At 36.8% G+C, this 17,099-nt stretch overlaps 1 protein-coding gene across 1 annotated transcript in view; it reads left to right on the top strand.

The window, feature by feature from the left end:
* The first annotated feature begins 285 nt into the window (after window positions 1-285).
* Window positions 286-17,099, top strand: part of LOC110461429 (paladin-like) — a 158,530-nt gene continuing 141,716 nt past the window's right edge. Inside the window, exons 1-2 of the mRNA XM_021514873.1 lie at window positions 286-409; window positions 6,567-6,708. Of these exons, the coding sequence (XP_021370548.1) occupies window positions 6,621-6,708 (88 nt within the window). The 5' untranslated portion in view covers window positions 286-409; window positions 6,567-6,620. The remainder of the gene's footprint in view (window positions 410-6,566; window positions 6,709-17,099) is intronic.

Raw genomic sequence — 17,099 nt, forward strand, 5'->3', positions numbered from 1 at the left:
GTTATAAATGCGGTTGGAGAAGCATGGTATGAACTGAACAGTTAGAGATGTTTAGTTAGAGAATTTCTTTTGGAGAGGTGATGGTAAGAAATGTGTGTGGTATGTATACTTGGTTAGAGAAGTGTGGTTAGAAATGTGTGGTTAGAGAAGCATTGTTAGAGAAATTTGGTTTGAGAAGCACTAATAGCCTGGTTAGAGAAGCCTGGTTAGGGAAGCGTTGCAATAGCTGATGTATCTGTGCTTGTCTGTACTGATAGGCAGTAGAGAGGGAGAACAGCAGCGAGGCCAGCCTTTATGGTACAAACCAGTAGCTCTCCAGCTAGCCTCTCTAATACCGCATCAGAACGATTGACGCTGTGTGTGTGTGTGACAGGGAAAGCAGGGGACCATCATCTACCAGTTATACAAGGTAGTACTTTAAAATGATGTGAATTAGGGTATAAATACCTATTTAAACATTTTCTTGGATCAGGTTTAATAATATTTCTGTTGCTTCTATTTAAATTTGTTTTATCGTTATAGTATTATTACTTAGTAAAGGAGATAGACAGACTAAACACTAATATTGATTACAAATTTTGCAGTTAACATTGGGTTAGTCCTTGATGTCTATTTTCGTTGGGAAAACTCCACAGTAAACATTATAAAAGTCTTTGATATTTGACAAGAAATCTTGGCTGTAAAATGAAGGCATAGCGATGTGGATTTTGACATGAAAACATGACTGTAAATCTTAAAACTATCTTCATTGAAATGTTTCAGTTTAGAACTTGACAGTAAACCTCATGTCATGCTTGATAAGACGGTATCATCTAAATACTTTTCAATTATAGCCTTTGGCTGAGGTCGATACCTGGATTTATCGATCCGAATAAGATATATTGACAGAGGACGCAGTCCAAGGTCAATATATTTTTTTTCGGGTCGATAAATCCAGGTATCGACCGAAGTCAAAGGCTACAATTGTTTTATTATTTTCAAAACAGTAATGTTAGCAATCTGAAAAAAAAATCACCGCAAAAATCTACGGAAGCGGTACGATGTGTTTGTTTGGAGTCGCATCATAATTCTATTTTTAAAAACACCCAGTCCTTCAACAATAATCACGTGCTCCAAGTCAATATTGGTTTTTATCGGTGGACACGTGATGCATTCCTGGCCAATCAGTTGTCGGGAATAATATGAAAAAATAATAAATGTATTTATAAAAAAAATGTAAGTTGATAATACTTCCTGGGTTCATTTTGAACATACATGTATTCAGAGGGTTTAATTCTGAACATGTCCCCATGTAGAAATGAGGTACACAAATAAGGGTTTATGTGTTAATGACTGCTGCTGACATCAACATAGATCCTGTCTGGAGCGAGCACTGTCTGATAGACCTCTATAAAGACAGTCCTCAAGCATTGGTAAGTCATGTAATTGTGTCAGCTTTGGTTCCAAGCAAATTGAAACTGTCATGGTGATATGTTGATAGACCACCCTTACAGAGAAAAAACCATCAGCAGGGTTTTAGCATTAATTTGGTTTCCATAGATACAATTGTTTTCAGGGGAAGTATAAGCTGTCTTGGCTAATGTGTTAGTTAAATTTAAGTCTGTACTCATTGCACTCAAAGATTGCAGAGACTGAGGATATCTGGTAGACATTTTATGTCAAAGTCTGTAAAACTGGGTGTAATGGACAGTAAATCTGGAGCTTTAATTTGGATTCTGTCAATGAAAAAACGTCCTTGGAGTACAAAACATCACACTTTTAAGGTCATATACGGTTTACAGTACAAGTTGTCTCACTATCTTTATGTTAAACACTTGAGATTTCTTAGAGGAGAAATTAGTTCCACATTTTGGAGATTGAGTCAGATGCTTTTGTATAAGAAATTTCTCATTTTGAAGTAGACCTATCACAGAGCAAACTCTGAGACTAGAAAATTCAGGGTAAACCTCAAAATCAGTTTTCATTGAAACTCAATGAAGGATCCCTGTCTGCCTTGGAGACAAAATATTAAGAGTTTTACTGTCGTGTTTCATACTTACATTTACCTTCATTGATTATCATTATAGCATTTATGTGGCTTTCCTAGACTCATATTCCCTTACAGGTATTTTTTTTTGCTGAAGTGATTTATAAAAGATATATATACTGGAAAAGTTTCTCCAATGCATAAATAGCTTCAGCTGTTAAGTGGTATAGGAATCTAAAAGGTGTGTGCATGTGCACACATTAACTCCCCTAAAATGGCCCATTTATAGGACTCCTAAAAGTTCATCCGTCAAAAACCTTAAGGTTGTATATGTTAGTAGTTTGTTAATGTCGCACAAGAAAAGTGGCCTATTGATTAAAAACAAACAGATAAGAACCATAATACGTAGAATTCTTGTGCCTTCTGTCTGTTTGTTAGTGAACTAGACATACACAAACTTTGTCTCAGGAAATGCTCTTTGTATGACACACTGGTGTAGTTTATTTAGTGTTGCAGGAGAGGACAACGATCGTATCCAATTCATTGCCTTCATATTGCATGGGTAAAGAAATGATTGTTAATGTTAGTTTGCCACGAAAGGACGCTAATTAGTGTTCAAAGGCAATCGAAAGGAAGAAGAAACGTAGTTAGCAAGGTGCAAATAAGAATTCCCTTATCCTCATTTCATTGTCTTCCTTTCTTTGACTTGTTTTTCCTTCGCCTTCGCATATTGAGAGGTTACTGAACAAGATAACCCCAAGCTATTTATCTTTCCTTTGCTTTCCTGAACGCGAAGGCAAGTTGCTTAAAATATCATCCCTTCATGGCGAAGGCATGATACGTTATGAAGGCAGGTTGCTTAAAATATCATCCCTTCATGGCGAAGGCATGATAGGTTAGCGTTACTTGTTCTGTTGCCTCTCAACACTTAAACGAATTGAGGTACAAAAAAGGAAGGTCACAAATGTGAACTGAATGACAGGTGAACAATACAGGCCTATTAGGCCTCTGGTACATTTCACTTTACTGATTGTCAATATGATCTGTTTGTACTGTTGATTGTCAGTGGGACTTGTGTGTAATACGGTACTTTGTTTGATAACTGATTATCATCATGATCTGTGTGTTATACAGTACTGTTGTTTTATATAACTGGAGTTCCTGTGTAGTACTGTTGTACTCTATCTGATAATTGTTGTTATCACTTTGTTATGTAAGCTTCAGTCAGGGCTACTGGATTTCATACTGGAGTCGCATGGAAATGTTACACCAGTAAAATCTATACAATGATCTGTTTGGAAACAACTTCCCAAAGACTACAACAAACAGTGATATTAATAGGCATCAGGTCAGTGCTCGCATATCTCACCTAGGAAATGTCTATACAAAAAAGGACAGATTGCATGTAATACAATAAAATGAACCTGATCAGTCTGGACATTTGGTATATAAAATGTACTGACCTCATCAGTCTGGGCATTTTGTATATAAAATATAACCTCATCTGTCTGTACATTTTGCATTAAAATACACTAAACTCAGCAGTATGGACATTTTGTATTAGAATATACTAACCTTTTCTTTGTGAACATATAGAACACACATACCTCATCATTTAGCCTAAATGAATTCTGAAAATTAATAAACCAAGAGGTGTAGGGTGATGACATTTGGTCAGTAGCATGCTTAGATGGAAGGCTATCAAGTTTGTTAAAATGAATGACCTTGACCCACTTTAAAGGTCATAGGAGTCAAACATATATTTATCTTGAAAACCTTCTGTCATCAAGAGAGAATTGATAGTTTGCCAGCAATCTCCTAGGAAGGAGGTCTATCAAGTTGGTTTAAATGAATGACCTTGACCCATTTTGGTTGGTCAATGTGGGTCAAATGAAATGTATTAAAACATTTAAATAAAAAGGAGGCTAAGAGTGATGATATTTGACAAATAGCATGCTGTGATGAAGGGCTTAAAGTTTGTTTAATGATGATAGGAAATGTCTGAGGATGCCCCTACCCCCATCCCCGGTGAGGACTAGAACATATGTTAGAGGATGTTCTCCCTCCATCCCCTTATGCAATTTTATTGTAAATTTGATAGATATTTATCGTCATTTAAATCTAATATGGCATCACATACAACAAAGTTAGTCATTAGTGATCAATTCTTGTTAGTTCTGGCTTTGATAATTTTTCCTTTCATAAATGGTAAAATATTTACTGAATTGTGTCTGTACAAAATCAAAAATCTATTTATTATTATCTTGGTCATTTTCTCAATTTCAGAGTAATGATTATTTTCACAATTGATATTTTTGTTTCTTCTTGAATAAATCAATTTTGTTAGTGTTGACTATGGAGTATGACCTTAACCTGTAACATGGTGACACATAATTAAGTGGGATGGAAGACAGGTGTCGCCTGTTACTGATCAATCTAGACATAATCTGATCAGGTGTAGAAACACACATCAGTGTTAACAACAGACACCAAGAAAATCTCTTCAATTCAACATAAAGATGCAATATATCCTCGAAATATTTCTAGGAAATGTAACCTTGACCTGATAATTACAGTTATATCTCCCTCAGTGTTGAACAGCAAAATAAATTTCCTCCAATGTCCTAAAAAAACTCATTGAGTCCTCAAAAGCAATATTTTAACTGCTTAACAAATCTCCTTCAGTCCTCATCAGCTATAGTTTAACAGTTAAATAAATGTCCCTTAGTCATCATCAGCTATAGTTTTACAGTTAAACAAATCTCCCTTAGTCCTCATCAGCTATAGTTTAACAGCTAAACACAGCTCCCTCAGTCCTCATCAGCTATAGTTTAAAAGTTAAACAAATGTCCCTTAGTCCTCATCAGCTATAGTTAAACGGCTAAATAAATCTCCCTCAGTCCTCATCAGCTATAGTTTAACAGCTAAACACAGCTACCTTAGTCCTCATCAGCTATAGTTTAACAGCTAAACAAATCTCCTTCAGTCATCAGCTATTTCGTCTTTGCGTATTGCAGAGTTATCTTCTCTTGTGAGCAGGTATTGATTGTTACGTCATTGGTTTGTGTGAGAAAATTACGTCGTTTTCTCAAAAATTGATGACGTTATTCTCACAAACAAATGACGTAACAATCAATACCTGCTCACAAGAGAAGATAACTCTGCAATACGCAAAGACGGAATAGTTTAACAGCTAAACAAATCTCCCTAATTATATATAAGTTCTCAACAGCTATAGTTTAACAGCTGAACAAATGTCCCTCAGTCCTTATCAGCTATATATGTAGTTCTTCTGTTCAACAAATCTCCCTCAGTCCTCTTCAGCAATAGTTCCACTACTAAAAAGTCTCCCTCAATTCTTATTTACATTGGTTCATCTAATAAACAGAATACATGTATACCAGTATGGCTTACAGATTGTGGAAATTCAGGATTGATGTAAGATAAAGCTGTTTTTGAATTTGTAAATTATTTTTGGTTTCCAGAAAGTGACTCTTGTGTAATATTGCATGTGGATTAAAGAGAGCTTAGACCTAAATGTATATTTAAGGTGTAGATAAATGTTTTGTAATTGCTATGAAAATCCCCTCCAAGCTGCTGTTCTATCTACATGTGAAAGAAGCCTATCGATCCGTTACATTATTGTCTGCTGAACTTGACAAACTTTAATTAATGAGAAACCAATTTATCCAACACAGCCAATCTACCTACTCCAGTCCTCATGAAACGTTATTCTGGGGCTGTTTGTGTAAGCCATATTCTGAGTTTTAACAGAAGCTTTGTAGTATGGACTTCTAACTAATTTTATATTGTTTATAAGCAGGAACTGTCTCTGACTAGACGATACTACTGTTGTCTGTAACTAGATGCTGTTTTACCATTGTTGTTGTTTTACTGTTGTCAGTAACAAGATAACGTTTTACCATTGTTGTTGTTTTACTGTTGTCTGTAACTAGATAATGTTTTACCATTGTTGTTGTTACCTAAAAGATGGTTTATAGGAGTTTGTTTTTAAAAGTTGTTGTACAGGATATGTTTGTAACTATATCTTGTTGGTTTACAGGAGTTGTGTGTAAATCTTAAGTTGTTATACAGGAGTTGTTTGTAACCTAAAGTTGTTGTTTTACAGGAATTGTGTTGTTATTGAAGGTTGTAGTTTTGCATTTCCATTTTATACAACTGATCTGATAAAAAAATGATGGGTCAAAATCGTGAAAGCTTTCTATTTATATTGTATTGTCACTTTGTGCATATGTTGAACAAATGATAACTGATTTGACAGGTAATGCACTTTTTATACCCAGGGGGAGACCCCTACTCATAACCAAGCACGTACATTCTAAAATGTCCACGTTTTCTTTGATACGACAGCTGGAAGAGGAATGTCACTGGGTAACATCTCAAAACGAGATTTTTTTTTTTTTAATTTTTGTATTAATCTCAATTGAAAGCTTTTTAACTTGTATTGTCAGCTTTAAAGTTGTTGTTTTACAGGACTTGTTTGCAGCTAAAGGTGGTTTTAAATGAGTTGTGTGTAACTAAAAGTTGTTGTGCTACATTAGCTGTTTGTAACTAGACATTTTTACTTTTTAATTTACAGAAGTTGACTAACTTTTGATATCTCAGAAGAATAGGACCCAAATGATTGGTAACCATGGGATCTGGAGCCAGCACCCTGACTCCGCCCTCCTCACCTGAACTGGACAGCTATAGAAGAGCCTCCCCCAAACATAGAGACAAAGGTAGGCTCCTACACAGCGTTTATTTACAGACAGATCAAAATGTTATCAGTGAGTGCACAAGCTGTGAAAGAGGATTTTTACATACAGCAAAATTATTTATACGATGATTCGAAACAACAGTGTTTTTCTATGAATTTGCATCAGTAGCAGTAACCATGACACCACTAGGGATCAATGTCCAAGGGTAAATGTTGTATCCTCAGTCACATCATCTAAAAACCTAGGATTGACATCTTGGTTTTCGTTAATTTCCTCTTAAAAGCATGGAAGAACTTCAACCAGACTTGGGTGATTTCTATTTCACAGGTCTTTCTTAATATATATATATACTGCTGCACGTACATTACAGATAAAATGGACTGTTGATAAGAACAGACGCTGACCTGTTGATAAGAACAGATGCTGACATGTACATTACAGATAAAATTGACTGTTGATAAGAACAGACGCTGACATGTACATTACAGATAAAATGGACCGTTGATAAGAACAGACACTGACATGAACATTACAGATAAAATGGACGGTTGATAAGAACAGACGCTGACTTGTTGATAAGAACAGATGCTGACAAGTACATTACAGATAAAATGGACCGTTGATAAGAACAGACACTGACATGAACATTACAGATAAAATGGATTGTTGATAAGAACAGACACTGACATGAACATTACAGATAAAATGGACCGTTGATAAGAACAGACGCTGACATGTACATTACAGATAAAATGGACTGTTGATAAGATCAGACGTTGACATGTACATTACAGATAAAATATACTGTTGATAAGAACGGACGCTGACATGTACATTACAGATAAAATGGACTGTTGATAAGAACAGACGCTGACATGTAGTGAAGGTGGAGACCCATTTTTTGGGTAAACCACAGAAACCTGATGAATTTTAGCAAAGTTTCTTTAATCAATTGAAAAGATTTTCTAATGATGTTCCTGATTCCTTATAGTGCTGACTGATGCTACATTCAATGTGTTACATATGTTTAGATGGAGCATGTTTTACTCGGTTTCATCAGTGAATTTGCAAGGATTTTACTGTAGAATCTGTTTTGAGAGATCATTCTGGGTCAAGTAAAACTATTGTAAACCCATTCGCACCTAAAGTCACATTTGAACCTTACCAAATCAATTACATGTACTAGGCAAGTCCAGTTTAAATATGTAGGGATAAATGAGTTAAGGCCAAATGTATTGTGTTTGTCTGTTTCTCCCATCTGTGGCCAGTTAGCTCTCAGAACTTTTCATACTCTTTGCAACAACTGCCAATGTGATTTTAATCACATACTTAGTTAAAACGATTATTTTATGGCTGTTACCAAGTCAGCCAGTTCAAACTCTATCCTAGCTGTTTTTGCTTCCAATTTTCTAACACATTTTTAACCTCTTCTCAAGCTCCACCAGAATGATTTAAGCCAAATGTTTCAACCCTTTGATCAAGACCCTGATACGTCTCAGGAAATTAAAAATGGCCACCTTTGTCCTCTGATTAGCTGAAACACCTGCACGAAGGGCAAATGAGATTATGTCATTGCACAGCCTCACTCACTGTCTACATTTAGGTCTGTTGTCCATCAAGTTCAATCTTTGAAATCCTCATTATAATACCACAGAGAATGGGCAATGACTATTACATATAATATGAAATCTATATGCCTTCCCTCAAAAAATTTGATGCCAGCGATTGGAAATTATTGTGCAATAATTTCCTGGCACATGGGATGGGGATTTGGCCAGGTGGGGACAGATAAATATTCTTTTCTTCTCTCCTGTTCAAGTTCTTTCTTTTTTCAGGTTCACAATCAATATTGAATTATTTGAAATAGAAGATATTTTAGGGAGGTTGGAGGAGGTTGGAGGGGGTTGGAGGGAGTTGGAGGAGGGTTGGAAGGAGGTTAGAGGGAGGTTAGAGGAAGGCTAGAGGGGGTTGGAGGGGGGTTGGAGGGAGGTTAGAGGGAGGCTGGAGGAAGGTGATGGTACTTTTGTTTTACTTTTAGGCAGGGCTATAAAAAGTATCCACATATCTGGATAACATTTATGCAGGACTAAGGAGGTACATTGTTTATATATCTCCTACTGTCTATTCTACCTCATTTTATTGTTACTTCTTCAAATGTAACTTGTGTTATAACCTGCCTGGGGACTACATGTATGTTGATTGTTACATTTTTTACCTTGCTCAAACATCTCTTACTATGTATTGAGGATAGGAATGTTTTGTAGGTAGCCTGGTCTCCGAGTTGACGCCTGTCAACCATGATAATTATTGGTCCCCGTAATACCACATGCTATATGTATTGATCAACCATCTGAACACTAATGCTATAAATCATCTCACAACATTATTATTTGTAATTAAGGAAAAGTGGTCTCTGTTTAAAGCTGATCATATCTGGTCGAATAATTGTATCTGACCACTATAGTTGGCCAGTAGATGACCACCTCAAAGTGGATGATGATGAACCGAGGGATGAGCACAGAAGTGGGGATAAATACTGGGTATCCAAATTGTAAGACAGGGAATTGACTGGTGTAACAGAAAGCCTGTCACTGTAAATGGTCAGGGATATGTTTTAGTTATCTGAGTGGGAATACTGTAACTACTGGCTAAGCTCAAGGTTGTCGGTGGTGTAGTTCAGGCAAGAATGCTGTAATTCCAACCTCTGGCACTATACATCATTGGCAGACACTTTTGGCCAGACTCTTGGATACCAGTATATTTGCCAATACTTGTGTATGTATCACATGAGATTGTAGACACCCATATTTGTCACCACTACAGACTGTTTAATTAGGCAGTAATTGTGTTAGCAGTTGGAAACACAGGTGCCTGTTACATCTATATATGAGAAGGTGTGATTATCTTCTAGCCAGCCTCCTGGGTAACTTGTTTTGAGATGATCTCTGTCTCAAAACAGTTGTCACATTATCATTGGTGACAGTATCTCAGTGACACATTATCTCAGTGACACATTATCTCTAGTGACACATTATCTCAGTGACACATTGTCTCAGTGACACATTATCTCAGTGACACATTATCTCTGTGACACGTACATTATCTCAGTGACACATTATCTCAGTGACAGTATATGTAATTTTATATGCTATGTTACATAGGGTTATATTTACTGTATACAAGGTAATATTACTGCTTAACACATTCACCCCTGAAAATTCATAATGAACTATTCCAACCTTTGAATTGGAAGAGTTCAAATGTGTCTTCAGGGGTGAATAGGTTAAAGGATAAGATATACTCTATACAGCTATATATACCTACTGCATACAAAGTATGATACCCCCGGTCAAGCGAACTATGTACGGAAAAGGAATCTACCAAAAAACTGGCCCTGATTTATTTGTGATAATTGGTGATTTATTTTTTGACCTTGAGATGGAGGACATTCTCTGTATCTGTCGCTCATCTGTCAATAAAACAGCAGTAATCATCTTCAACCCATCAATATGTCAAGTCATTTACAATCCGATTTAGGGGTGGCTCATTACTATCCGTGGACTCAAGTAGCCAGCCCTTCACTGATGTTATAGCTATAGGTTCTCAATTAAATGTGTCGACCTCATTCACAATTGTTAAGAGTTTAAGATTTCTTTCTGAATGATAACATTTAAAAAAAAATAAGAAATCACACAGTTTTTGCTTCAAATGAATTAACCAAATACACTTTACAAATTTCTCCAAAAATTAAAGATATTCTTCACTGAAATTATATGGTGTGTGAAAACCTTAAAACCTAAAAGTAATTACATTTCATTATTGGCAAACACCGTAATGAAATAGGTTGCACTTTGAACAGTGTTAAAGGGGCTGGTCGGGGAAAAAATGTCATATTTGCTAAAATGGCATACACATGTTTAAAATACCTTCTTATGAAATATACCGATTCAAATTTTGCTGAAATTCACTCCCTAAGAGTAAAAATTATAATTATATTAAAGAAATCCTAAATCGTCACCCGACAGTCTTAAACTCTCAATTGACTCAGATCAGTGATGTAATTTTACCACACGCGCGTCATCAACAAGGCCAAATGTAAACATCGCGGCGAAAGATAAAGATGCCTGCAAAAGTCATGAAAGGCACGATGTATCAATACCATTATATATAACAACAACATATAGGTAGGAATACTACACTTGCATCAAACATGACCTTTGAAAACAATTATTTACGTATAGTATTGCTGTCTTGTCCCCTAGTTGAGTCCGACATGGCACATGACCACGTGCTATTGTTGTTATCTTCACTGCCTCACTTTCGAAACAACCACGTGACATATATAAATAGATATGCGCTAAATTTACACGGGGCTTCCCCGAGATTTCAGTGGTCAAAACTGGACATTGCAAGCAGAATTCGACCATCATATTGCCGTGGTGTAACTTTTGGAAGACCAGAGAACGCATTTAGACTCATTTATTTTGACTTTTTTCCCCGGACCAGCCCCTTTAATGGAGGTAATGAACCTCACCAATAATCCTAACATACTGTAGGCCCTTAGCTCATTGTTTATACAAAAAATACATTGCTGAATCCTGTTATATCCTCCCAGCAGTACAAATGGTACAATATAAATATTGCATAGAATATGTTTCGGTTGACTGCATCTTTCGGGCCTATTGGTTCCTTGAAATTCTAATGGATTTTTTCCTTGATTTCATGTCTAGCAAAGAAAAAAAGATGTCTTATTTTCTAAATGTTCTCTCATGAGAGACCCATTAAGTCACTGATATATTATGTACATCAGAATTAAGAAGGAAGTCTTTGATAGGTTGGGGCCTGTCATATCATTATACCAGCAGTGATAGAATGGAATCAATTTTTACAGTAGACATTGGATTTGTTAAAAAAGTCTTAGTTTTAAAATCTACCATTACAGCTGGTCTTTAGTGGGAGATTTACTACCACTGAGCCTTTGTGGTTTATAGGAAAAAGAGTTATCATCACAGGGCCTTAGTGATATATAGCAAAGATTATCAGTACAGGGCCTTGGTGGTATGTAACAAAGATTATCAGTACAGGGCCTTGGTGGTATGTAACAAAGATTATCATCACAGGGCCTTAGTGATATATAGCAAAGATTATCAGTACAGGGCATTGGTGATATATAGCAAAGATTATCAGTACAGGGCCTTGGTGGTATGTAAAAAAGATTATCAGTACAGGGCCTTGGTGATATATAGCAAAGATTATCAGTACAGGGCCTTGGTGGTATGTAACAAAGATTATCAGTACAGGGCCTTGGTGATATATAGCAAAGACTATCAGTACAGGGCCTTAGTGATATATAGCAAAGGTTATCAGTACAGGACCTTGGTGGTATATAGCAAAGATTATCAGTACAGGGCCTTGGCGGTATATAACAAAGATTATCAGTACAGGGCCTTGGTGATATGTAACAAAGATTATCAGTACAGGGCCTTGGTGATATGTAACAAAGATTATCAGTACAGGGCCTTGGTGGTATGTAACAAAGATTATCAGTACAGGGCCTTAGTGATATATAGCAAAGGTTGTCAGTACAGGACCTTGGTGGTATATAGCAAAGATTATCAGTACGGGGCCTTGGTGATATATAGCAAAGATTATCAGTACAGGGCCTTGGCGGTATGTAACAAAGATTATCAGTACAGGGCCTTAGTGATATATAGCAAAGGTTATCAGTACAGGACCTTGGTGGTATATAGCATAGATTATCAGTACAGGGCCTTGGTGATATATAACAAAGATTATCAGTACAGGGCCTTGGTGGTATGTAACAAAGATTATCAGTACAGGGCCTTAGTGATATATAGCAAAGGTTATCAGTACAGGAGCTTGGTGGTATATAGCAAAGATTATCAGTACAGGCCCTTGGTGGTATGTAACAAAGATTATCAGTACAGGGCCTTGGTGATATATAGCAAACATTATGGGTATAGGGCCTTGGTGATATATAGCAAAGATTATCAGTACAGGGCATTGCTGATATATAGCAAAGATTATCAGTACAGGGCCTTGGTGATGTATAGCAAAGATTATCAGTACAGGGCCTTGGAGATATATAGCAAACATTATGGGTATAGGGCCTTGGTGATATATAGCAAAGATTATCAGTACAGGGCATTGCTGATATATAGCAAAGATTATCAGTACAGGGCCTTGGTGATGTATAGCAAAGATTATCAGTACAGGGCCTTGGAGATATATAGCAAACATTATGGGTATAGGGCCTTGGTGATATATAGCAAAGATTAACCGTACAGGGCCTTTGTGGTTTATAGGGAAAAGAGTTATCATCACAGGGCCTTAGTGATATATAGCAAAGATAATCAGTACAGGGCCTTGGTGATATATAGCAAAGATTAAATTATCAGTACAGGGCCCTGGTGATATATAGCAAAGATTAACAGTACAGGGCCTTGGTGATATATAGCAAAGATTAACAGTACAGGGCCTTGGTGGTATATAGCAAAGATTATCAGTACAGGTCCTTGGTGATATATAGCAAAGATTAAATTATCAGTACAGGGCCGTGGTGATATCTAACAAAGATTATCAGTACAGGGCCTTGGTGGTATATAACAAAGATTAACAGTACAGGGCCCTGGTGATATCTAACAAAGATTATCAGTACAGGGCCTTGGTGGTATATAGCAAAGATTATCAGTACAGGGCCTTGGTGATATATAACAAAGATTATCAGTACAGGGCCTTGGTGGTATATAACAAAGATTATCAGTACAGGGCCTTGGTGATATATAGCAAAGATTAACAGTACAGGGCCTTGGTAATATATAGCAAAGATTATCAGTACAGGGCCTTGTACAGGGCCTTGGTGGTATATAGCAAAGATTATCAGTACAGGGCCTTAGTGATATATATAGCAAAGATTATCAGTAAAGGGCCTAGGTTATATATAGCAAAGATTATAAGTACTGGGCCTTTGTGGTATATAGAAAAGATTATTAGTTTGGGGCCTTAGGGATATTGCTATTCAAGATTCAAGAAATTTTATTCACCATCGCATATTACAAACAAAATAACATTAGCACTGTAGTGCTATTCTTGCGACAAACATAGGTTTACACATATTAAGTAATTTAACAACAATATCACAGAATACAAAAAAGGAAGAGACACAAGATTACAATAATAAAAATCTCACAAAAGATAAATTCCTGAGGTGAATATCACTATGAGTTGGTGCAAATTGCACAATAGCATATAGTTGGCCATCCCAGGTTCGGAGCAGTCTTCAAAAAGTTTGGTAGTCCTCTATCTTTCTGTACTCCATTGGCAGACTGTTCCATACCCGGGCCGCCTCAGAGTGTCTCTCTTCTAAATTTATGTAAAACATTTCTTTGTTCAATAAGATCATTTAAAAATAATGGTGAAGTGCCATTTATAATCTTGAAAATTTCTATGGCCATATTTCTTAAACGAGGTACATGTAAAAATCAAGCTTGTTTTTTTTCAATATTTCTAAAACTGATGACGTGTAGTCATTTCATTTTCAATAAAACATAGAGCCCTCTCTTGGATCTTCTCCATCTTTCTCGTGTTTGTCAGGTTACAAAAGTGCCAAGCCAAAGGACAGTAGTTAAAATTAGATAGGATAAAAGACTTAAAAATAGTAATCTTTCCTTTCCTTGTAAGATGACTGCCTAATCTCTTTAAAACTGCTAATTGCTTGGATGCATTCCTACATAAACGAGAGATATGTACATCAAATTTAAGAAGGAAATCAATATCTACACCTAAAAGCTTGACACAGTCTTGACATAAAATCTCTACCCTATCAATGCTAAAAGATGATATTGTTTCATGGACTTTCTTTCCAATACAAATAGCCTGGAATTTACCTGGATTGGCCTTCATACCATTGGAGGAAAACCAATCTATTAGCGTCTTGCTTTCCTCCTCCAGAGTTTTCTATAAAGTGTCAAGGCAGTTATACTTATATTTGATAAAGTATCATCATTGGGGTAATTATACAGTGAACCTTTATTTACAAAACCAAACATATAATTGATAAAAATATTAAAAAACAGTGGCCCTACAATCGAGCCCTGGGGGACCCCCTTTTTGACATTCCCTCATTCGCTCACCTCCGGCCCTAGCCTGCTCTGCTGCTGCCTGTCACTATAATTTAGGTAGCTACTGATGAGGTCCATAGCGACCTCACCCAGCCCATAGGCCCGCATCTTACATAGAAACAGGTTATGAGGAATGTAGTCGAAGGCCTTGGACAGGTCCATCAATATAGCGTCGACATATTTTTGGTTATCCAAGGCCTGCCTCCAATCCTCAAGAAGTCAGAACAGACTGACACCCAAGCCGCTCCTGAAGACTGCCAGGAAAGGATTAAAATGAGTTTAAAAAAGTCAAGAGGTTGATCATGTAAAATTCTTTCAAAAATCTTTGATATGGTAGGTAAAATACTAACTGGTCTAAAATTTCCCTTTTCCAAAGGACTATCTTTCTTAAAAAAGGAATATATATGTAATATTAAAGATTATCAGTACAGGACCTTGGTGGTATATAGCACAGATTATCAGTACAGGGCCTTGGTGGTATGTAACAAAGATTATCAGTACAGGGCCTTGGTGATATATAGCAAAGTTTATCAGTACAGGGCCTTGGTCATATAGAATATTAGATCATCGGTAACAGGGTTTCGGTTGGATAGAGAAAAGATATGATTTTACATCGCATGGCTTTGTTTGGATATACTTCTCCAGTCATCCTCAGAGGATTTATAACCATGTTGATTGTACTTATGAAAGTTTATGTGTAGATTAACTACTGCACATAAGGTTTTCTGTCAGCTGACATATAGTCAATACAACAGCTTGGTATGAAGCTAGGAGTCGAGCCATTATCTGATGTCAATATCAAACCTGATAATCACTTATTCATTTGTACAGATTATGGATTTTGACATAAAACAATGACAGAAAATCAAAAATTATTAGTGGGCCATTCCCCCTGGCTCGTCTTGCTTTGTCAGAGGGCCATTCTCTTATGGCTTGTCTGCATTGTCAGAGGGCCATTCTGTCTGGCTCATCTGCTTTGTCAGAGGGCCATTCTCTTTTGCTTGTCTGCTTTGTCAGAGGGCCATTCTCTTTTGCTTGTCTGCATTGTCAGAGAGCCATTCTGTCTGGCTCGTCTGCTTTGTCAGAGGGCCATTCTCTTAGGCTTGTCTGCATTGTCAGAGGGCCATTCTGTCTGGCTCGACTGCTTTATTAGAGGGCCATTCTCTTTGGCTTGTCTGCATTGTCAGAAGGTCATTCTGTCTGGCTCGTCTGCATTGTCAGAGGGCCATTCTCTCTGGCTTGTCTCCATTGTCAGAGGGCCATTCTCTCTGGCTCGTCTGCATTGTCAGAGGGCCATTCTCTCTGGCTCATCTGCTTTGTCAGAGGGACATAATATGGAAGAATTTCAAAGAGACTTGCAGACAAGAACTGTTTTTCAATATTTACACTTGACTTTTCGATCAGTTAACGGGATTTAAGCAAGACTTAAAAGAAAGTTGGCATGAGCACAGAATCCATGCTTGAGCATGGGAATGGTTTCATGAATATAGGTCCAGGTTTCTGCTGCAACTTATCAATAGATTGTTGGTCCCAGTATTTAGGATTACTGCTACACCTAACTTATCATCTTAGATTGTTGGTAGTTCTGATTATTTTGATCACAGACTATATTTAATCTGTTGGTTGAAAACCAGTTTTAGGAATTATTGAAATTGATGACAAAAAGCGTTGAGTTTGCCTGATGATTATGGTGCTGATCAAGTCTAGCGGAACCTTTATTCCTAACTTCTTGTTCCTCCATTTATTATTGATAGCCTAACTCAGGTGTACATATACACATTGCCTGTTGGACAGAAGGTCAAACTGTGACAGCACCTTCAACAGGAGATCAAACAGAACACTAAACATTTCTTATGTCTCATTACAGCATCTAATTGGCCATTGTCAGATACTTAACTGGCCCTAATTAATCGGTTTTAGCTGGCCATCCTATTACATGATGGTCGCTAGCCAAGTTGGCTTGTACTAAGAAAGGCCTCCAGAAAATACAATGCAATGTAATTTCCTGTGAGTAGATAGCATACATCAATAGAGGATATAAAGGAGAAGAGGATTTAGTTGGTAAATATATAAAAAGAAGAATAAGGCTTTAGTGTCACTGCTGTCATGTAAAATATGTGAGGTTATGTTGTTTTGTGAGACATGTTAGGTGACACATTGTTTTGTACATGTTAGGTGACACATTGTTTTATACATGTTAGGTGACACATTGTTTTGTGAGACATGTTAGGTGACACATTGTTTTATACATGTTAGGTGACACATTGTTTT

The sequence above is a fragment of the Mizuhopecten yessoensis genome, unplaced genomic scaffold, assembly GCF_002113885.1.
Source record: "Mizuhopecten yessoensis strain PY_sf001 unplaced genomic scaffold, ASM211388v2 scaffold10619, whole genome shotgun sequence".
NCBI lineage: Eukaryota > Metazoa > Mollusca > Bivalvia > Pectinida > Pectinidae > Mizuhopecten > Mizuhopecten yessoensis.